At 37.0% G+C, this 22376-nt stretch overlaps 2 protein-coding genes and 1 pseudogene across 8 annotated transcripts; all 3 read left to right on the top strand.

The window, feature by feature from the left end:
• Positions 1–3200: 3200 nt before the first annotated feature.
• Positions 3201–6013, top strand: LOC111007401 (Nodulin-like / Major Facilitator Superfamily protein). Its single transcript, XM_022279753.2, has 2 exons — positions 3201–3925; positions 4697–6013. Exons 1-2 carry the CDS (start codon positions 3437–3439, stop codon positions 5834–5836), a joined length of 1629 nt encoding a protein of 542 aa, XP_022135445.1. The 5' UTR covers positions 3201–3436; the 3' UTR covers positions 5837–6013.
• Positions 6014–7779: 1766 nt separating this feature from the next.
• On the top strand, positions 7780–15013 carry LOC111006908 (protein NUCLEAR FUSION DEFECTIVE 4-like; annotated as a pseudogene). The gene is made up of 3 exons (XR_015791185.1): positions 7780–8281; positions 8358–8435; positions 13882–15013. The product of XR_015791185.1 is annotated as a protein NUCLEAR FUSION DEFECTIVE 4-like (transcript).
• A 1111-nt stretch (positions 15014–16124) lies between these two features.
• Positions 16125–22273, top strand: LOC111007132 (protein NUCLEAR FUSION DEFECTIVE 4). 6 transcript variants are annotated; one of them, XM_088125850.1, is made up of 5 exons: positions 16125–16797; positions 17350–18544; positions 19103–21050; positions 21206–21304; positions 21681–22273. In XM_088125850.1, exons 1-2 carry the CDS (start codon positions 16342–16344, stop codon positions 18475–18477), a joined length of 1584 nt encoding a protein of 527 aa, XP_087981976.1. In that variant the 5' UTR covers positions 16125–16341; the 3' UTR covers positions 18478–18544; positions 19103–21050; positions 21206–21304; positions 21681–22273. The 6 variants fall into 6 exon arrangements, with proteins under 6 accessions (XP_087981976.1, XP_022135044.1, XP_022135047.1 ...); XM_022279352.2 differs by having other exon boundaries at positions 21669–22273; XM_022279355.2 differs by having other exon boundaries at positions 20848–21304; positions 21669–22273.
• The last annotated feature ends 103 nt before the right edge of the window (positions 22274–22376 follow it).

The following is a 22376-nucleotide window of genomic DNA, read 5'->3' as shown; positions in this document are numbered from 1 at the left end:
TGTTCATTTTGACCCCTTCATTTCTATTAAACGATTAATTATGTGCATCCCAACGATAAGAATTGTCCAAACCTCAACTCTTGAAAGAAAAGGAGTTACCATATATTTTAATCTTGAAGAAACAAAGAAATAAACTTGTCTTTCATTAATAAAATTTAAATATTATTTTGGTACTTGTATTTTTTGTTTTTGTTCATTTTTCGTCTATGTGATTCTAAAATGTCCATTTTGGTCCATAAATTTTCAATTTTTGTTTATTTAAGTCTATTTACTCTAAAAAAAAAACTTTTGTTTTGGTTATTATACTTTTAAAAAGTGACCATTTTGATTTCTTTATTTTCATTTTTATCTAATTTCTTTTTGCAATATAGTTGTATTTTAAGAGTTTCAATTATGTATATCATTCGTGTCAAATTAGATAATTAAATTAGTCACTTTTTAAAAGTATACAGATCAAAACGGACATTTAGAAAAATACAGTGATAAGGATCCCACATTGAAAAGAAAAGAGACCTTACATAGGACATGAGTTACTCCCTTCGTTGCCAATTTGTTTTGAGATGAATCCATGAATATAAAATATATTTAAACTTAAAAATAATAATAATTCGAAAAGAAGAAGGAAAAAGAAAACCCACTCGCAAGAGAAGAGCGTGGAGATTAAGTGGTTACTCATTTTGGTTTGGACGGAGACTTTTTTAACGTTAGTGAATAACAAAAACAATTACAAAAATAGAAAATGGTCGGGGAGAGGGGAAGAAGGCTTAGTTCATGCCGTCCGTACCTTGTCATCACGTGCGGTGGTGCCACGTCAGTCTTTGTCCAGATTTGACTGCGTGTGTCGGAATCGCATCACACGTGCTCTGCGCGTGCCTTCCCGTGCCTCGCCCCCCCTTTCATTTTTATAATCCCCTTTATTGCTTGCATATTAATCTAGTTTCTTCGCTAAAGTGTGCTCTACTCACTTTTTTTTTTAATTCAATGAAAAGAATATATTATATTTTTTAAATTAAGAATAAATCTAGCCTATAAACTTTCAGTCAGGGATGTATTTTAAAATTTGCAAAATCGATTGCCTTTTTCTATTAAAAATAAGTTTTCTTGTTTGAAAAAACGCTTGGGCTTGAATTCGATGCGGCTACTGGCCCATTGCGTGGTATTTTCGATTGAGCCCATTTGTAGGTCTAGGCCCATTTTGGCCTCTGCTTGGGCCCAGTTTTGGTAACTCGCCCATTGTGTGCCCTATTCATTTTGGAAACTTTGATTGGGTAACTTAAGTATTATTGTGAAAATTATTTATAAATATAGTCTACTCTAAAATGCAATGGTCCCTTCAAAATAAATGGTATATATAATACTTTTCATGAAGTGTGACTGTGAATATGAATATTATAAAAAAAAAAAACCTAATTACTTTGATTTCTGATGCTTTAACTATTAAGCTACTCAAGTTGATATATATATTTTATTGATTTGGAGTACTTTAACTGAATTTTGTGTTTAAAGGATTATATTCCAATTATGTGTTTTAAAGGTTGGTAAATTAAAACAAAATTATTAAATTTATCAGAGCCAAGTTTTGATCTTGAGACCTGTGGGTTATGGGCCTACCACGCTTCCGCTGCGCCACTCTGATTTGTTTTAAAATATAATTTGTAAATCAACACTTACTATATCCCATAGATGTGGACCTCAAATGATGCTTACAACTTCAATTCAACTTACCAGCCATAAGCTTTTCTTGTCTTTTAACTTACCGCTTCAATTTCACTTTGTCAATCAATACAGCTTAACCTAACCTGACTCATTTAAGTTTCTATGCCGTTGTACTTATTAGCTTAATAACTCGTTTTATAACATAAAGTCAGTATTTATATATATATTTTTAATATTTTTAAAAAATTATTTATGGCTTGAATAAATAAACTTTTCATGCTTTAGTGGAAATTATTCATATATCTCAAAGGGTTAACTATGGTTATTGATTTAGAAAATACTCACATATATTTACGCGTCTTTTCCTTCTCACTATTAATTTTTTTATAAACAAAAAAATAGCGTAGAAATATATATATATATATATATATATATATTTTAATTATTGGTGATGACATAAAGAAGATTACTCATTGATTTGGACTTTTTTTTTTATCGCATGTGAGTTGAACTTTGAGTTTACACTTAGATGATAGTTTTTTTTTTCAGAATATTAAATTTCAAATATAAGTGACAATTTGAACAATAATTTTTAAAATATGTTAATTATGCTCTAATTCCTTTACGTGGATGAAACTAATATAACTATGGTAAAGCGAGGAATGTCCTTATTTTTCAATGTTTTTTTAATTTAATTCTTTTTTATGTTATTTAAATTTTCTAATCCTATTTTCACCCTATTATTTGTTGGATTTTAAATTAACAAGTTTGTATATAGTTTCAATTTAGTTTGTAATTTTTAAATGTTCAATTTTGTTTAGGGTGAATTCCGACCTAGTTGAGAGATTGGTAGAATTTGGTACGGTTGAGCTTGCAAAGCAAGTTTAGTGGAGAAAGACCTATACAAAAGAAGCAAACATTCCGACGCTCGAATCAATAAGAAGTCAATCTAAAATCTCAAGTCAATGTTCAAATTGTGTATATTGAATCAGAATGATGCTTTTATTTATAAAGACTCGAGTGATAACAACGTTTGATAGTTCAATTATGCTGTCGAAGATCTGTTACACAAAGATGGACTATCAACTACTTAAGATTGGAGTATGACACTACCTTTGACCAAGTGGAATTTTAACGAGCTTACAAGTCACCTTATAGTTGAGCTTCAAGAACAGACACGGAAAGATGTTAACACATCGATATTTCCTATCTCCCCACGTAATTTGAAATGAGTTTTAAAAGTTTAACTTAGACTTTATGATCGAATTAAATCTCATAAATCGTATCTATACTATTTTTTACCTAAAAAATGTCACATCTCTCATTGAACCTTGACACAATCAACAACCACCCAATAGAAAACATAAAAAATGATTTGTTACTTCTAACTAAATGACGTGACAAATTGAAATAAATGTTAGAGATAAAATTAAAAATTTCAAAACTAAATTCAATATTATGCGGAAACTAAAGAGAACAAATTTAGTTAATGAAGATTTTGAAGGATAAGAAGAGAACCCAATTGAGTTAAGTTATTTAATTATGTTCTGTCGAGAGTTTGGAAGAAGATGGATAGGATTGATTTCACCAAGATTACCGGAAAAAGTAAGAAAACAGATATGATATTGACAACCGCCAAACGTGACCCACATTAGCAAATTAACGCCGATCCTGAATTCTTCCGGAAGAAATATCAGGGCTACAAAACGGGAATGATCCGAATTTGGTTACAGGGAAGAAGGAGAATCAGAGAAGAAGAAGAAGAAATTCGCGGACGGAGATGGAAGGTACAGGTATAGGGTTTATGAGCAATAAATGGATTGCTACGGCCCTCAGTATCTGGATCCAGTGCGTCTCCGGCGCATCCTACACCTTCAGCATCTACTCCGCGGCTCTCAAATCCACCCAGGGCTACGATCAATCCACCCTCGACACCGTTTCCGTTTTCAAGGACATCGGCGCCAACGCCGGCGTTGTTTCTGGCTTTCTTTACACCGCCGTCACTCCCGCCACCCCCCGTCGTAGCTCCCCGGCTCGCTTTCTGTCTGGCCCATGGATCGTGCACGCCGGGGGAGCGATTCAGTGGTTCGTCGGATATATTTTTATCTGGGCGGCGGTCTCCGGAGTGATCGATCGCCCGCCCGTCCCCGCGATGTGCTTCTTTATGTTTCTTGCTGCGCATGCGCAGACGTTTTTCAATACGGCGAACGTGGTCACTGGCGTGCACAATTTTGCGCACTATAGCGGAACAATTGTCGGAATCATGAAGGTATTGACACAAACCTTAGTTCTCTTGATTGTGAATCTCAAATTTAAAAAGTATATGCCGATTGTTGGGGCTCTGGATTTTATCTCGAATTCCCCATCGTTTCGGAACCCTTGTTTTTCTTTCTAAGGGAGTTTTGGAATTGGAGTTTAGGTTACAGAGATGAACTGTTTAGTTGGCCGCATACTTCACAAGAGATTTCATTTTGGAGCTTAGAAATGAAATGAGTCATGGAATCCATTTTCATTTTCTTTCTTTCCTGCCCTGTTCTTCTCTGTCATATTCTTTGATAAGAAACTTGTGTATATTAAGCAACGCAACAAAAAGGAACAACCCAAGGGTCCATATTCTATTTTATGCCCTAATGTATTAGATTAAACCTAACTTAAAAGTAAAACCTAATCCAAAGTTAGTTTACCAAGTATCAAAAAGTTGTGTTCAACCTGATGTTACTTACTTCTTAATTAATATGGATATTCACTTGTTGGATTTTGTACTCATTTCTAATCACATGCCTTAGTCTATTAGCTTAAGCTTTTGGTTTAGTGATAGTTTAACCATAACTTTTAATCACCACGTCTAATCCAGTTTTTGTTCTGTGGGAAACTGGGGATCCCACCATCTGAATAGTATCAAGGTTTTTATTTGACATGGTAGTGCTTGCCTTGATGAATCTGAGAGCAGATTCCAAGGATTTTCCCCAGATTTTGGGTCTGGAATATGCTATTTATGAATTGATCGTGTTGAATTTGGTGTCTCATTTTTGTTGAATAGGGATATCTTGGTCTTAGTGGAGCACTGTTAATCCAAGTTTATAACACATTCTGTAATGGAGAACCAAGCAATCTTCTCCTCATGCTGGCTGTTTTGCCCACACTTCTTTCCCTCCTGGTCATGTGGTTTGTTAGAATCGACAAAACCGAGACTAGTAATGAGATGAAGCATTTGAACTCATTGTCTGCACTTGCTGTGATACTTGCTTTTTATCTAATGATTGTCATCATTCTGGAAAACACTTTCCCCCTTTCATCTTGGACTCGTCTTTTGACATTCTCCATACTCTTGATTCTCCTTGCTGCTCCTCTTGGAATCTCCATTAATGCTCAGAGGGAGGACTTTGGAGGGTCATCTCCTTCACCCTACACTGAAAAAAGTCCTGTTCTTGACGAACCTCTGGAATATCATGAATTGGCAAGTGATGAGAGCCAGCAAATTGCTGTTTCAAACTCCAGGGCCCCTCGAGCCATGAATGTCCTGGAAGCTATACGTTCTATAAACTTCTGGCTGCTGTTCTTTGCCATGGTGTGTGGAATGGGTTCCGGATTGGCCACCATAAACAACATGAGCCAACTTGGACAATCTCTTGGTTACACAGTAACAGAGACAAAAACCTTCGTTTCCTTGTGGAGCATATGGAACTTTCTTGGACGTTTTGGAGCTGGTTACACCTCTGATTTCCTTCTCCACTCATATGGCTGGGCGAGGCCATTGTTAATGGCAATTACTCTGCTCATAATGAGTGGTGGCCACATCGTGATCGCCTCTGGTTTCTCTGGAAATCTGTACGTGGGTTCAGTTCTTGTTGGCATATGCTACGGCTCACAGTGGGGACTGATGCCCACAATCACTTCAGAGATATTTGGTTTAGAGCATATGGGTACTATTTTCAACACCATAGCCATAGCCAGCCCTCTGGGGTCTTACATTTTCTCTGTTAGAGTCATCGGTTACATTTACGACCGAGAAGCCGCCGGAAAACATGGCTCCTGCTCCGGCACACACTGCTTTGTGGTATCTTTTCTGGTCATGGCCGCCGTGGCTTTCTTGGGCTTTCTTGTTGCTGCTGCTCTCTTCTTTCGGACTAGGAGATTTTACCGGCTGGCTTTTCAAAGAAGAGTTGAACGCCTCAGTTAAAGGAAAGGAACAAGAGAGAAAGAGGATCAGATATTGCTTGTAGGTTTAATAGAATTCTTGGAGGATTCTGCCGAGTGTAAAGAAATCTGTTTATTAAGGTTTTACAATTCGTTATTCTTAGTGCGTATACTTTGTAAACATTATGTTAATTTGAGTCGTTAAAGATATGTTCGGTAACCTCCTCTTTTCTTGTTTTCATTTATCATTTTTTGAAAAGAAAAAGGAGAATTTCATGGCCCATCCAAGAATGGCAAAACAACATTTTTATTTGTGTTTTGGAACAAATTGGAAATAGGAATAAGTTTTTATTGTTTCTTTTAGTTGTTAAATGATTTAAGTTTCTTAATAAAATTGAAACGAGAAATAATAATTTGGAGCATTACTAAATTAGCCATAAATGTTAGGTTCTTCATATTTTTATTAAAATTCCTGTACTTCTCTGATGTTAACGATAAATTTATAGCGATTCAGGGGAGCTTGGTAAATTACGAATTTGTGTTAAATTTTTGAGAGTAGAAACTAAAATTATAATTTTAAAAATATAAAGACCAAGACTAGAGAGACTAAAAAAACCTTTTAAAAGTATAGGATTAAAATGAACTAAAATAAATCAAAATTAAAAATACAAAAACTAAAATAATAACCCATTTTTGTACTATTATATAATTTATGACATATTATATTATACATATTTTATTTTAATTAAAAAAATGAGTTTGTAATTTGTATTTTTTTCCAAAAAATATAATTCTATCTTTTAAAATTTTTAATTTAAAATCAAACACTAAAAATAGAAAAATATAATTTTCAAAATTTACATTATATAAATCACATAATTGAAAAACAATTTTTAGAAACAAATGTCAAAGGGATGTCATCTAATCCACACTTTGTAGTGACGTAGCTAACATCAAATCAAATATATAAATCATTAACCATATAAGATAACTTTTCGTAGTCATTAAAAAACTAAGGACATTTTCGTCACAAATCATTTAGAATTATCATATTCTAATTATATCACGTGAAGCTTACCTTGTATATTTTATTTGAAGCAAGGTGTATATAATATGTTTTACAACGTGGAATAGTTTTTAATTATTATATTATACTTCGACTTCAATGCCTCCTTATATTTAAATATTCTGATATATTTTATTTTAAATCTTATAACCCCATGTGATTGCCAGCATGGATGAAAAGATTGTAGATGTCGACAAATCTTTATAACATCCCTCTAACGGAATTTCTTTCCCTTTTTACTTGTTAAGATCTAGGATTTATTAACAAATTTGTGGGATTAGAATTTAGGACGTAGTTTTTTCTTTAATTTCTAGGTTTATAAATCTTGATTGCTAACTAATTACGGTCCAAATTTTTTATACTTTACTTATTATTTTGTAAATTACAATAATATCGTACTTATTCTCTTCCAATTTTCTTTATACTTTTTATTCGTAAATTTTAGTTATGAGAAGGAAAAAAAAATTGAGGTTGTAAATTTTTTGTTCTAAAAAATGTTTATTTGTTTGGGATAGAGATTAAAAAAAAAATACTTCACTACTAGATATTATCTTCAACATCATTTATAGTTCATCAATCTTAAAAAAAAAAATTCTATTTTTCATTTCTCACTTAGTTGTGAAACATTTTATAAATACGAGAACAAAATTACTGTGGCATATTATTTTCCAAAAATTAAAAGTTTCATTTTTTTTTATCAGCAAAGAAAGTTTTTCTTTCTTTGTGACGGAGAGCAGGTTAAAGAAGATAATTTCAGGTTCACTGAAATTGCTCGAATAACTGATTTTTAAGAAAAGACCCAGACGTCTCAAACAAACCAAAAAAAGACTTGGTGATTTATTAGAACTTCTGGGAGTACCTGAACTGAACGTATAACTTGAACTCATTTTCAGTGAAGATCCCTTCAGAGATTCCATTTTTCAACTCGTAAGAGGAGGAGATTACAGTTTCTGAATTCGAAGTTGAAATGGAAGTTCATTCTCTGAGTAACAGATGGATCGCCACGGTTGCCAGCATATGGATCCAATGCATCTGCGGCCCATCATACACCTTCGGAATCTACTCCTCCGCCCTCAAATCAACCCAGGCCTACGATCAGTCCACTCTCGACACTGTTTCCGTCTTCAGGACGTCGGCGCCACCGCCGGAGTTCTCGCCGTCCTCCTCTACTCCGCCGTCGCCTCCAACAATCGCCCCCGCAGATCATGGATCATCCACACCGTCGGAGCAATCCAGTGCTTCGCCGGATACATTTTCATATGGGCTGCGGTCTCCGGCTTAATCCCCCGGCCACCGGTGCCGGCGATGTGCTTCTTCATGTTTTTAGCCGTCCATGCCCAGGTGTTCTTCAACACCGCCAACGTGGTTACCGGCGTCCATAACTTCCAGCTCTACAGTGCCACAATCGTCGGCATTCTCAAGGTCTCTCTGAAAATTCCCCAATCCGAATTTTTCTCCGATTGCAGTATCTGAAAATTGAATTGATTTCCCCGTACAGGGATTTGCAGGTCTTATGGAGCAGTACTGATCCAATTCTCCAATACATTCTGCAACAGAGACCCAGTAGCTTATCTTTGTTGGACAAAGAAGGAACCAGGAGGTAAAAAACGTTGTGCCAACTATCTAAGTATCCAACAAATCAGGCTCGAGCCCGACGACGGCACACGTGTGGGCCTTGGTCTTGGCTTTCCTCACACCAAGTTTATAAGCCCAATACTGAGTCAATGCTTATAAACCAACTTCCCAAAGGTTATTCTTCCGATGTGGGACAACAAAAGGTTTTAATATTTGTCATTCCCAACAATCCCCCACGAATGACAACATAGTAAAAGTAATGAGTAAGAAGAAGGATGTAGTAACTGAGCAAAGGATAAATAACTTAAGCATTAATATCTTTCGATTTGAATTAATGCATAGTGAAGTAGAGCAACAACCTAAGTAATGAAAGTGAGTTACCTCTTGAACTTTCAGTATTTATAGTTGAGACCCCCACAACACGTGTGAATCCTCGATTTTGATTCCGCGATAGTTGTCAAGTGCTTTTAATGGTCATGCACATACACCTTGGGTCATCGTGAAAGCTCTAGAAAGAGACTCATCAACTCTACTCTTTCATAGAAGGTGGCCTTACCTTCACAGTCACGTTTGTTGCTTCATCAAATCTATCATAGATAAACCACTCAAAACTGAGCTATGAAGACTTTGAATATTATCCATTAAGTCCACGCATAGACCACCCAAAAAGGGCTATGGATTCATAGTGTTTCATCATATCCATCAAGTCCATTCATGAACCACCCAAAGAAGGGCTATGGATTCACATCTGCTCACTACATCCATCAAGTCCATACATGGACCACCCAAGAGAAGGGCTATGGATTCATGCTAGTGAGAAAACATCATGGCTTGAGTCCCATACATCCTGAGGACTCCAGAATTACTCTCCTTGTTTGGCCTTTAGTGAGAGGATCTGCTAAGTTCCTCTCGGACCTCACATACTCCAAGGATATAATTCCATCTTTCAACAGCTGTTTCACAGCTCCATGTCTTAGGCGAATGTGACGTCTCTTGCCATTGTACACACTGTTTTTTGCAATCCCTGTGGCAGCTTGTGAGTCACAATGTATGGATACAGGTACGGACTTCCCCCACAGTGGCACATCTCCAAGAAGACTTCTCAGCCATTCAGCCTCTTGACCTGCCAGTTCAAGTGCTATGAACTCAGATTCCATGGTAGAGCGAGCAATACATGTCTGTTTTGCTGATTTCCATGAGATAGCTCCACCGCCAAAAGTAAACACATACCCGCTGGTGGAACTCACTTCATCATTATCTGTAACTCAGTTTGCATCACAATATCCTTCTAGCACAGCAGGAAACTCGTTAAAATGCAAACAATAATCCATTGTACCCCTAAGATACCTTAGCAATCGATGTAGAGCAGTCCAGTGATTTTTACCTGGGTTATGAGTGTATCTACTTAATCTACTCACCGCATATGCAATATCAGGTCTAGTATAATTCATTAGAAACATAACACTACCTATAATCTTTGCATATTCGGATTGAGATACACTCTCGCCCTGATTCTTTTTAAGACTCATGCTGGCATCATAAGGTGTTCTTACAGATAAACTATCAAAGTGATCAAATTTTTTCAGCATTCTCTCAATGTAGTGTGATTGACATAAGGAATATCCATGATCATTTTTCCTTATTTGTACACCAAGTATTACATCAGCCTCTCCTAAATCTTTCATTTCAAAATGTGAAGAAAGGAGTAACTTGGTCTCATTAATGATATCTAAGTTTGAACCAAAAATGAGCATGTCATCAACATACAGGCATATTATCACACAATCAGCTCCAAACAACTTTGAGTAAACACATGTATCAGAGCAATTTACTTTATAACCATTGTTTACCAAAGTGCCATTAAATTTTTCATACCATTGTTTAGGAGCTTGTTTTAGGCCATAGAGAGATTTTTTTAGCTTGCAAACTTTATTTTCTTGACCAGTAGCTAGAAAACCTTCAGGTTGTGTCATGTAAATCTCCTCTTCTAAATCACCATTGAGGAAAGTTGTTTTTACATCCATCTGATATATTACTAAGCCTTGAATAGCAGCCAAAGTTATCAAAGATCTAATCGTAGCAATTTTGGTTACAGGAGAGTACGTATCGAAGTAATCAATGCCATACTTTTGTGTGTAACCTACAACTGCTAGTCTAGCTTTGTATTTTTCTATCGTACCATCTGGTCTCATTTTTCTTTTAAAGATCCATTTACACTTAATAGGTTTGTTTCCTACAGGTAAATCTATCAATTCCCAGGTTTGATTCATAACTATGGAGTCTAGCTCACTTTTAATAGCTTCTTTCCATAGGCTAGAATCTAAGGCATTTATAGCTTCTTGGTAGGTTTTAGGATCTTCGTCTATCAAATACATGCAAGCGAACTGATCATCTATCTTGTCAAAGTTTTCTACCATATAGGAAGTTAGAAAGTCAGGTCCAAAACTTTTACTAACCTTTTGCCTTTTACTTCTCCTAGGTTCAAAATCTATTGTATCATTAGATCTAGTTTCAGAGTCTAGCATATCAACAGAAGTAGAGGGCAACGATATACATGTAGTTTTTTGATGTCCCACCAAATTCACCATCAGTTCTAATCATAGGGAAGATGTTTTCAAAAAATATAGCATCTCTATATTCACATATTGATTTGTCATTCAAGCTCATGAACCTATATGCAAAGCTATTTTGAGCATAACCAATGAAAACACAATCAAAAGTTTTAGATCCAACCGTAGGTTTTTTGAATGCTGGATATGCCACCTTTGCTAAGAACCCCCACACCTTCACGTAGCTCAGGTTTGGCGAATACCCTTTCCAGAGCTCGTATGGTGTCTTATCTAGCCTTTTGTGAGGTACCCTGTTAAGAATAAAACATGCAGAAAGTGCAGCTTCCCCCCACATATCACCAGATAGACCAGAACTTAATAGCATTGCATTTATCATTTCTTTTAAAGTTCTATTTTTCCGTTCAGCTATTCCATTCTGTTGAGGTGAATATGGAGCAGTAAATTCATGTACAATTCCACTTGATTCACAAAAATCTCTAAGCGAATTATCACTATATTCACCACCCCTATCTGATCTTATCCTTTTTATTTTCTTGTCTAATTGGTTTTCTACTTCAGCTTTGAATTTCAAAAACATACTACTAGCTTCATCTTTAGATTTTAGGAGATATATTTTCGTATATCGAGAAAAATCATCAACAAAAGAAATATAGTATTTTTTTCCACCTCTGCTAGTTGTGTTTTTGAAATCAGCTAAATCAGAATGAATTAATTCTAGGAGTTCAGTACACCTTGCAGTGACATGTTTAAAAGGTTTTTTAGCAAACTTTGCTTCTACACAGACATGACACTTTGTAGTTTCAGGCAGATCGGAAGCATTAATTAAATTTAGAGTCCTAAGCCTTTTAATTGATGCAATATTCACATGCCCTAATCTACCATGCCACACATCAAGAGACTCAACAATGTAAGCAGAACTAGAATTAATTTCATTTGAAGAAGTAGTGTTGAGAACAAACAAACCATCTGCTAAATAGCCTTTACCAACAAAGTCACCATTTTTGGTGATAATAGCATTGTCGGCCTCAAACACAATCCTAAGTCCGGCTCGGTTCAGTAGACCTCCTGACACCAGATTCCTACGCAGGGAAGGAACATACAACACATTACTTAATGATAAAGTTTTGCCAGATGTGAGTTTCAAGAGAACCTTCTCTTTCCCAAGTACTCCAGCTGTGGCAGAGTTTCCCATGAAAACACATTCACCGTCGGCAGAGTCCTGGAAGTCATGGAAGAGGTCACGGTTCGAGCAGAAATGTCTAGATGCTCATGTGTCAAGAATCCAGTCGGATTTGTTCTCTACTAGATTCGCTTCCACAACCACAGCGGCAATGATGTCATCCGTCTCTGTAAGGTTGGCTTGTGGAGTAGCCCTTTGATCTTTCCTATCTTTCCTCTGAGTGCACTGATAGGATTTGTGCCCGACTTTTCCACAGACATAGTAGATCAGTTTGGATTTCTCGATTCTTCCACCATGATTTTTAGGTTGGAGACATTTGTTCTTTTCAGCTCTATCCCTTGCAATTGTCTTCCCTTTATTCTTGAACCTGTCTTTGGAAGCACTAGAAGATTCAACTAAATTAGCTTTAACTGAATATAGAGATTGAGAAGAGAGCTTATCCTTTAGCCTGTTGGCCTCCTCCGTGCGCACGTGACTGATCAGCTCTTGCAGAGTCAGGTCCTTCTTCTTATGTTTCAAGTGGTTGCGATAATCACTCCAGGAAGGAGGGAATTTCTCGAGCAACACATTGGCCTGAAGAATCTCGCACATCTTCATGCCTTCAGACAACACACTTGCCACTAGGTTTTCGTACTCATGAACCTGATCCATCACCGGTTTGTCGTCCGACATTTGAAATTAAAGCCATTTACCGACGACGTACTTCCTTCTGCCAGCGTCGTCCCTACCATATCTAGATTCTAACGTGTCCCAAATGACCTTTGCAGATTTTTGGACTACAAAGAGATCAAAGAGAGAGTCGTTCATATGGTTGAGAAGATGCCCACGGACCGTTTTGTTGTCTTTCTCGAATTTGTCAGCTTCGATGGTAGTAGACGTCCCGGGAACAGCAGCAGAAACTGAAACGGTGGCAGCAGCAACGGCAGGCGGATCAGTGACGGTTGCGGTGACGGTAGTTGCAGTTACAGCAGCTGCAGCGGTAGTGGTGGCAGCGGTAGTAACGGCGGCGGGCTGAGCAGCAGTGATAATGTAGTCGATCTCCAACTGCTCAAAGAAGATCAATAACTTCTGTGACCATCGGCGATAGTTGGATCCGTCGAGTGATTCCAATTTTGACAAGTCCGGTAGGACCTTCCCAGATCGGATAGCAGCCATTAGTAGGATTTTGCTTTCAACTGTTGGACAATAAAGGACAAAATAGGAACCAGGAGGTAAAAAACGTTGTGCCGTGGGCGGAATCACTACCTTCAAAGCAAAATCGGCACGACCTCGGTGCTAAATCGTTTTACTGCCGGTATGCTCCCCAAGGTTAACACAACCTCCAATTCAGACGTGCACTCGTCAAAATAGGAGTGGAATCAATCTCGTGCTCAGTTAAGATAGTTGAGAGAGGTGGAAAAGTGAAGGAATTGAGTGGAGATTGAGATGAATGTGATGATCTGAAATGGAAGGGGAGTGAGCTTTTTATAGTGACGCGGTAGTCTAAAATAGAATTGAATTTTTAAAAAATAAAAAATAAAAATTTATTTGGCTCGAGCCCGACGACGGCGCACGTGTGGGCCTTAGTCTTGACTTTTCTCACACCAAGTTTATAAGTTCAATACTGAGTCAATGCTTATAAACCAACTTCCCAAAAGGTTATTCTTCCGATGTGGGACAACAAAAAGTTTTAATATTTGTCATTCCCAACAATCTTGTGCTGCTGTCGATCTTGCCGGCGCTTTCGACTCTTCTTCTCATGGCCTTCGTCGTAATCGACAAAACAGAGACCGGAAACGAATCAAACCATTTGAACTCCTTCTCAACAATTGCTCTCATAATCTCCGCTTATCTCACTATTCTCATCATTTTGAACAACGCCCTCACTTTACCAATCTGGGCTCGCATCTTCACCTTCGTTCTACTCCTAACCCTAATCGCCTCCCCTCTCGGAATCGCAATCAGAGCACGAACAGAGGACTCCGTTTTCCTTCAAAACGCCGACGATTCCGTCGAATACCGTCAAATTCCTAGTGAAGTTCAGAGCGATGATCAGCTGGCGATTGTTTCAGACGGAGAAATGAATATAATCGAGGCAATCGGCACAGTGAACTTCTGGCTACTATCTTTTGCGATGATGTGCGGGATGGGTTCTGGTTTAGCCACCATAAACAACATGAATCAATTGGGCCAATCTTTGGGTTACGGAACAGTCGAAATCAACGCATTCGTTTCACTGTGGAGCATATGGAATTTCCTTGGCCGTCTAGGGCCCGGCTATGCTTCTGATCTTCTCCTCCGGCAACTAGGCTTGGCGCGGCCATTTTTAATGGCGGCGGCCTTGCTGACCATGAGCATCGGCCATATCATCATAGCTTCAGGATTCCCTGGGAATTTGTACGTGGGATCGGTGATCGTGGGGATCTGTTACGGCTCTCAGTGGTCGCTGATGCCGGCGATTACGGCGGAGATATTTGGAATTAGGAATATGGGTACCATTTTCAATACCATCACTGTAGCCAGTCCGATTGCATCTTATATTCTATCTGTTAGAGTTATTGGGTACACATATGACAGAGAAGCCGGAGCCTCCGCCGGAGACAACTCTTGCTCCGGCAAACATTGCTTTATGACATCTTTTCTGGTCATGGCTGCTGTGGCTTTCTTGGGTTTTCTTGTTGCTGTTGTTCTGTTCTTCCGGACCAGGAGATTCTATCAATCTCTTGTGCAGAGAAGGCTCAAAGATTAGATGAAATCTGAAGCGTTGAGTGAAATTGGTTGTTTGTTCATATAATTTTTTTTAAAGGATTTTTTTTTTCATAGAATTTTCTTATTCTTCTTCGGAATTAATATTTTTAGTCTGTTGTTTGTAAGGTGTGAGGTATTGGATGATTGAGCGATTCAAGGTTTGAGTTGTTAAATCGGTGAAGATTTTTATTAATGAAAATTTTCACAGCTTTTTTTAAAATTAAGTAATTAAGATGTAAAATATGTTTTTAAAGTTTTGATTTTTTTTTGTTAAGTTCAATAAATTGGGGTACAGGATTTGAAGATGGAAGGAGTAGATGTCAATTATCATGACAAAGTTTATAAATTTAATAATAGATAGAGGTTAACAATGTATAAAAAATTTGGAGCTAAGTACTCAAAAAAGAAAAAAAAATATATGGAGCTAAACTTATAATTTAACAATGATAATATTTTGAGAGTTGAAGCGAATAATATTTAAGAAATATAAAGAATTTGATATTGAGTTCGAGAAATAGGAGTTAAATATGTTAGAGCGAGCCTATTCCAACAGTAATTACATATATTTATAATTAAGAGGTTGTGAGTTCGACCTTCTACCGATCTCCCACCTCAAACACATAATGTACTAAAAAAATAGGAGCTAAATATAGTTTTATAGTATTTCTACCATGGTTAAATTACAAATCTGGTGACGTGATTTGAGTTGATTTTAGCTAGATTTTTGTAATTTGGACTTATTTTTAATTTTGTTGCTATAATTTTAAAAATTCGAATTTAATTTTTATATTACATAATTTATCATAAAATTGTATCCATCTCATTGTTTTAAACTTAAAACTAAACTTTAATTCAGGATAGCTGAATTAAAAAATACAAACTTACTATTGTATAAATATATATACTAAAAAAATAAAATTGTTGTATATATAAGACATTAAAATCATACTCTTAATTATAACTAAGGGAACATTATGGTGGATGAAAAAGATATTATATGTATTTAAAATATATATATATATATATTTGTATATGTATTTAAAAAATATTAGTTTTTTAGAATGTCACAAATTTGATTTTTTAAAAAAAAAAAAACTACATATTTTTCGAAAAAAGAAACTACATATTTTTCTTGTTTATTTTTTGTCGTTTTCCTCGTTCTCGAATTCAGAGCAGACAAGATGATTCACATCTTGATATTGATCCCACCATCGGTTGAAAGGGAAAATTTGTGTGTCCCCCATGGCACAGTTACCCGCGGGAAATTTTACGAACTCGGTCGAATCAGACGATGCGGAGATGACTCGGGCAGAATCAGATTGTGAATCGAGAGTTCGAGAGATTGACAAGTGTCACGCGACGAACATGGAGGAGGAAGAGGAACCGGAACATGAACAGCACAAAGCAAATGCAATTCAACGGAATTGGAAATGGAGACGCCCAGATTAAACAACAAATGGGTATCAACAGTTGCTAGCGTATGGATTCAATGCACCAGTGGGTCTCTCTACACCTTCTCCATCTACTCGCAAACCCTCAAGTCCACTCAGCGCTACGATCAGTCCACTTTGGACATTGTTTCTGTTTTCAAGGACATCGGTGTCAATTGCGGCGTCCTTTCAGGCTTTCTCTACTACTACGCCGCCGCTGATGGCGGTCGTCGTGGACCGTGGATTGTCCACTTGGCCGGTGCAATTCAGTGCTTCTTGGGTTATTTCCTTATCTGGGCTGCCGTTGCTGGGCTCTTCCCTCGGCCGCCGGTTCCCGCTATGTGCCTTTTCATGTTGGTGGCTGCTCATGCTCAGAGCTTCTTCAACACGGGTAACGTTGTCACTGGCGTTCGTAATTTTCCCAGTTATAGTGGGACGATTGTCGGAATCATGAAGGTAAAACTTATCGACGTTGAAATTCAATCGACATGACTATGGTTTTCGATAAACTTGGACATTATTTCATTTATATATCTTGAATACGTAATTATGACGTTCAGCCCTGATCTATGGAGTTCGTTTCGTCTGCAAATCAGATTGAGGAAGTTCAATTACATACGGAGTAGCGATGAGTATGAAGTTTTGAATTATGTTTTCTGAAGAAAACTATGATGGGTTGTGTCCAATACATAGCTTTCATATTTTATTTTCTCATAAATTTGTTCTGAAAAAAGAGCTTAGAACCATTATTTTGAGCACCTGAAGTTGGATTGCTAGTTTGTTGACCTTCAAATCTTTTATTAACCTTTAAAGAAGAAGAATTATATCATCTTAGGTGATGCTCGCAATATTTTGTAGGTCGTACTTTCATTTGTCCTACTATTCTTTTGAAATCAAATTCGAATTTGAGTGAGGTCTTACTTGGTATGGTATTGGATCCTTGGGGATCTCACCTGAAAATTATTGGATTTTATTTGGACCCAATATAATTTTGTTTTTTTTTGTCAGGGGTTTCTTGGTTTGAGTGGAGCAATATTGATTCAAGTATACGAGACTATATTTGATGAACAGCCTACTTCGTTTATTCTGATGTTGGCACTGCTACCCACCCTTAATTCCTTATTGTTCATGTGGTTTGTGAGAATTCACAATACAAATGATGGAATTGAGAAAGAGCATCTCAATACCCTATCCATAATCACTCTGCTAGTTGCTATTTACCTTATGTTCAAGATAGTTCTAGAGCATATTTTCACCTTCCAATTCCCTCTACACGTTGCTGCATTTGTTCTACTTTTGATGTTGCTTGCATCTCCTCTATATATTGCAATCAGAGCCCAGCAGACAGAATCCACTAATATTTTGCTCTCTTCTCTTACCGAGAGTGACCAACTGATTGGTCACTCCAATCAAGCGATCATGGATTTTGACAATGAATGGCCAAGGGAATCTGAAGAAAACCTTAACCTCTTGCAAGCTTTATACACCATAGACTTTTGGATTTTGTTTTTTGCAACGGCTTGCGGCATGGGAACAGGATTAGCTACAGTGAATAATATCAGCCAGATAGGATTATCTCTTGGTTACACAAGCTTGGAGATAAGTACTTTGGTTTCATTGTGGAGCATCTGGAACTTTTTTGGTCGTTTTGGAGCTGGATATGTATCAGATTATTTTCTACATGCAAGAGGATGGGCTAGGCCGTTATTCATGTTCCTCACTCTGACAATCATGAGCATTGGACATGTAGTGATTGCTTCTGGCCTGCCAGGTGCTCTTTTTGCTGGTTCGGTGATAGTGGGTGTTTGTTATGGTTCTCAGTGGTCACTAATGCCAACAATTACTTCTGAAATATTTGGTGTTGTACACATGGGTACTATATTCAATGCTATTACAATAGCGAGCCCTATTGGATCTTATTTATTTTCAGTTAGAGTTGTTGGGTATATATATGACAAGGAAGCATCAGGTGAAGGAGACACTTGTACTGGAACAAACTGCTTCATGTTATCATTTCTGATTATGGCTCTTGCCACCCTTCTGGGCTCTTGGGCAGCCCTCGGATTATTTTTCTGGAGAAGAAGTTTCTACGATCAAGTGGTTTTTAGAAGGCTGCAACATTCTTCAAGTGGATAAAGGAATAAATACCACATGGTGCATACAAAGTGAAATGCGGAGGTTTTTTCTGGTCACTGCTAGCAAGGTAATTGCCAATATGCCCTTATTCTTCCTTTCTTACATTGTTGTAGGTTGATTTATTACGCCTGAAGGGCAAACAACTCTTGTGTCAACATGCCTGAGGCATATTGCACAATCATCTATTTCTAAGTTTTCAGTACAAATAAGAAAAAATGATTTAACATTCTTAAGGGGGAGGAAAGGATTGAATTAGGTTTCCTCTTGTTGTGTGATTTGGTATGGCTTAGAGATGAAGGCACTATTACCTCCCAAGAAAAATAGCAATATACGAATGTACAATGTGGCCTGGTTTAGAGAGGGCATCAATATACTGGAGAATCGGAAAGGATTGGATTTTGCTTGTGATGGCCTTGTTTGATTTGGATGATCGATTTTATTTTTCCTCCTTAGCTCAGTCTAATATATAAACAAAGAAAAATTTGTGTAATTAAAAAGTTGTTCAGGTTGCAAAACTGAACATTATTTAAACCTAACACAATATCAATGCTCCAAATGGGAAAAGTTGAGTTTTTTTTCCCTTCTCCCCAAGTGGGAATTACCATCACTGATCCATTGCTTTCAGTTATCTTTGCAGGATCTTGTGTGAAATCCGCAAATTGAAGCACTAGTGCTACTGCTTCGTGTTCTTTCAACCTGCAGGCTAATTATACTAGATACGTTAGCCGATTCTTGTGGCAACTTAAACTTGCTCCTAGAGTATCTTGTACGTAGAAGATATTGTATGTACATGGTTGTAGTGTGAGAATAATACACATTTGTTGCTTCTGAGCCGCTTTATTAGTAAGTTAGTGCTCTTTAACCTCACAGTACTCAAACTGAGAGAGGATTTATTGATTAAAATTTCTCTTTATATTTATAATGTCTTCCCTTTCCGTCTTTCTCACAACAGACATATGTCAGCGTCTCTGACTTTGCTGTAACTTCTTCTGCTGCTGAGAAAATACTATGAAATATTTTCTTCGTTAACTTTGCATGGTGGTTTATAGTGCGCTTTTAGATTTAGATGAGGAATAGGAGGGTTTTATAGAAACAGTTAACGATGGAAGACCGCCAGGGGTCCAGGGGAGGGAAGATAAGGAAACCTACGGGCTGTACTAGGAGCTTAGAATAAGGAATTGAAATGACTAATCTCCAATGGTCGCAAAGCAATAGTTCTATCTCTCTTTTGTTGTTTGTTACATCAGTAAACACGACGAATATTGGTAACTCTATAATTACTTTTATCCATATGTGATGAAATAAAACTTTCTGTTACTATCATTATTATGCACTAATCACTTGGACTGGCACAAAAAATTTAATACTTCTAACTGGATTTTGAGCATAACAATGGGTCATAATTGAATTTTAGATTCAATATGAGGTTTCCTTAAGAAATTTGGAACTTGTTAATACTTCTTGTGGAAATGTTTTCAATCCAAAGGATAATCACCAGATTTGGTGGCAAGAAAACTCGTAGATAGGTGGTCACCACAGTTTGGAGCCGTTCTCTCTCAGCCCCTTTACTATGCAGTTTTCCTATTCATTTTGTCAAAATCACCTTTATGCCTTTATTTCGTGAAAGATGTTGCTCTCTATTTCCTTCCCTTCTCCCCCGGCAAACAGAAAATTAGTCTCCACATATTCACTGAGGATTTGTTATCTTGTTGAACTAGTTCTTTGCTCTATACTTCTATATGGTTGAACTAGTTCTTTGCTCTTGAGCTAGTTCGTGAAAGATGTTGCTCTCTATTTCCTTCCCTTCTAAGTTTGAGAGTATCGTTAAATTCGTAGATGCATTAAAGAAAAAGAAGGTTTTAATTTTGTGTACTTCTAGGTAACTCGGCTTATCCTTGAGATTTCCAAGAGTTCCATTTTTACTTCTACTTGTTTTCCTCCCTTTATATTTTAGTTTGCTCTTTTTCAACTGTGGAAGAGGTGGTTGAGCTACTGATTTGTTGTTTAACTTATAGAATTCTGTTTTGGTATTCTGATGTCATTTACTTTAGTGCAGGATAATATTATCCTTGAATCTTCTTCAGATATTTATAACCATTTTCTATCTTTCGAGATTCAATTGTCATGGTAATAAGATTGTAGTTTCTAATACGTTCGAGAATATACTCCTTTAGGTATCTTGGTTTTGTCCTTCAGATTTTCAAGAGTTGCATTTATACTAGAATCCCAAAACCCGAGTTTAGTTTGCCATTTTTTGGAGTGAGAAGGAGGTGGTTGAGCTATTGACCCTATGGTCAACTTATGGATTGATTTATCACATATTCTATGGATTTATGTTCGAGATTTTGATGTCTCTTACTTTAGCTGCAGGATATCTTATTCTGTAACCTTATTAGTAGATATTACTGTTTTCAATCTTTCTGGACCTGCCTGATGAGATCATTGATGAGTTTAAAAGAAATTAGAAAAAGGAACTACGCCGTGCGTCCAATAGAAGCTATCATATATCAAATTTGCCACATCTACTGTTATGCATATGCCACTATCTCAGCTCACTCCCAAACCAACGGCAGGTACGAGTTAAAATTTTAGTTGGCAGGATAGCTATGAAGATTAATGCCCGTCTTCGCTAAATTCCTAATGGATTTATATTCAAGTGCTGCACATGCATGATTATATTATACTCATCATTCAGTCACTCATCTTCAACTTCTTGTCTGCTGACTAGTTTGAAGGAGAGCCTAGGCCTATTGGGGCTCACATTTGAGCACACCTTTGACCCTTAGCTCGACACCATGTCAGGCGGTCAGTGGTCTTACTCGTTAAGGTAAAAATCTTTTTAGTTCTTCTCAGACCTCGTGATCCTTTTTCTTATATCGTTTATATACACTCCCTACCACGTCCTTTATTCCTCATTTTAGCTCCTTTTCCCCTTTTGTTTTTTTTTTTTCTTCTTTATGTTTGTTTTTATAGCTACTTTATATATAAGAAAGTTATAGTGTGGATTATTTATATGCTTAATAGTTACTCTGTGCAGTATATTATTTGAATTTAATAATATATATATATATAGAAGGTTTTGTTGACAGTAATTTTTAGAACATTAGCACAAGGAACCGTTTAAACCCATTATGTTCCCTCCTCTTTTATAAAGTCATTGAAGTTGAACCTCCTACGGTTTCATGTTCCAGCTTTGGTTTCAGGTCCCGCCATCTGTTCGACCAAGAGGAACACTCCTATCTTGAAAGCAAAAGCTAAACCATCTTCGCCAACTACTGTAGCAATGATCCATCCTACAACATCTGCTGTCGCGGTTCAAGAATCAGCCGATATGGATGACTCTATGGAGGATATGAAAGCTCTTAGTTCACTTGATGGAAGATAGAGGGTCAGTGTGTTGGTCAATTGCAAGAGAAAGGAGATTCATTCTTCCAATTCAATAGACCAAAATATAACGGCTATTCTTCTGGGATTCTTTACCATTTATTCACTGAGTTGAACAGAAGATAAGAAAAGCTTCAAGCTACGGCAGTCTTCTAGTTGTAATATGAGGGGAAGAAATGAATATCGGCAGAGCCTGTTCACTACACGGCTCGGGTTGTTCTTCGAGCCCCACGTCTTCCTTCCCCGTTTTACCGTCTAAAGTACATAGTTGGCGACTCTACTGCCTGATAACGTGAAGAAGTCTGACCTTATACAAATGTGTATATGTATTATGCATACTATACATGAATATGAAATCTGCACGAGGTGATGGGTAAATAAAGCAACCGTTTATAAAAGTTTCACAATCAAATTCCATTTGTTTCCTATGGACGAGTTACTTTCACATTGTACATTATCCACAAAATGACAAACGAAAGAGAGTGAATGATTGACTGCCAAAATAACTCAGAGCC

Source organism: Momordica charantia (assembly GCF_013281855.1).
Source record: "Momordica charantia cultivar OHB3-1 chromosome 6 unlocalized genomic scaffold, Mcharantia_2.0 BLBB01000006.1, whole genome shotgun sequence".
Lineage (NCBI taxonomy): Eukaryota > Viridiplantae > Streptophyta > Magnoliopsida > Cucurbitales > Cucurbitaceae > Momordica > Momordica charantia.
Note: the sequence above shows the minus strand (reverse complement) of the source record. Positions and strands in the feature narration are given on the sequence as shown.

Coding starts and splice junctions, on each gene's coding strand:
- LOC111007401 (XM_022279753.2), top strand. CDS start 3,437: ATGGAAGGTACAGGTATAGGGTTTATGAGCAATAAATGGATTGCTACG. Junction 3,926..4,696: donor CAATTGTCGGAATCATGAAG/GTATTGACACAA, acceptor TTTGTTGAATAG/GGATATCTTGGTCTTAGTGG.
- LOC111007132 (XM_022279355.2), top strand. CDS start 16,342: ATGGAGACGCCCAGATTAAACAACAAATGGGTATCAACAGTTGCTAGC. Junction 16,798..17,349: donor CGATTGTCGGAATCATGAAG/GTAAAACTTATC, acceptor TTTTTTTGTCAG/GGGTTTCTTGGTTTGAGTGG.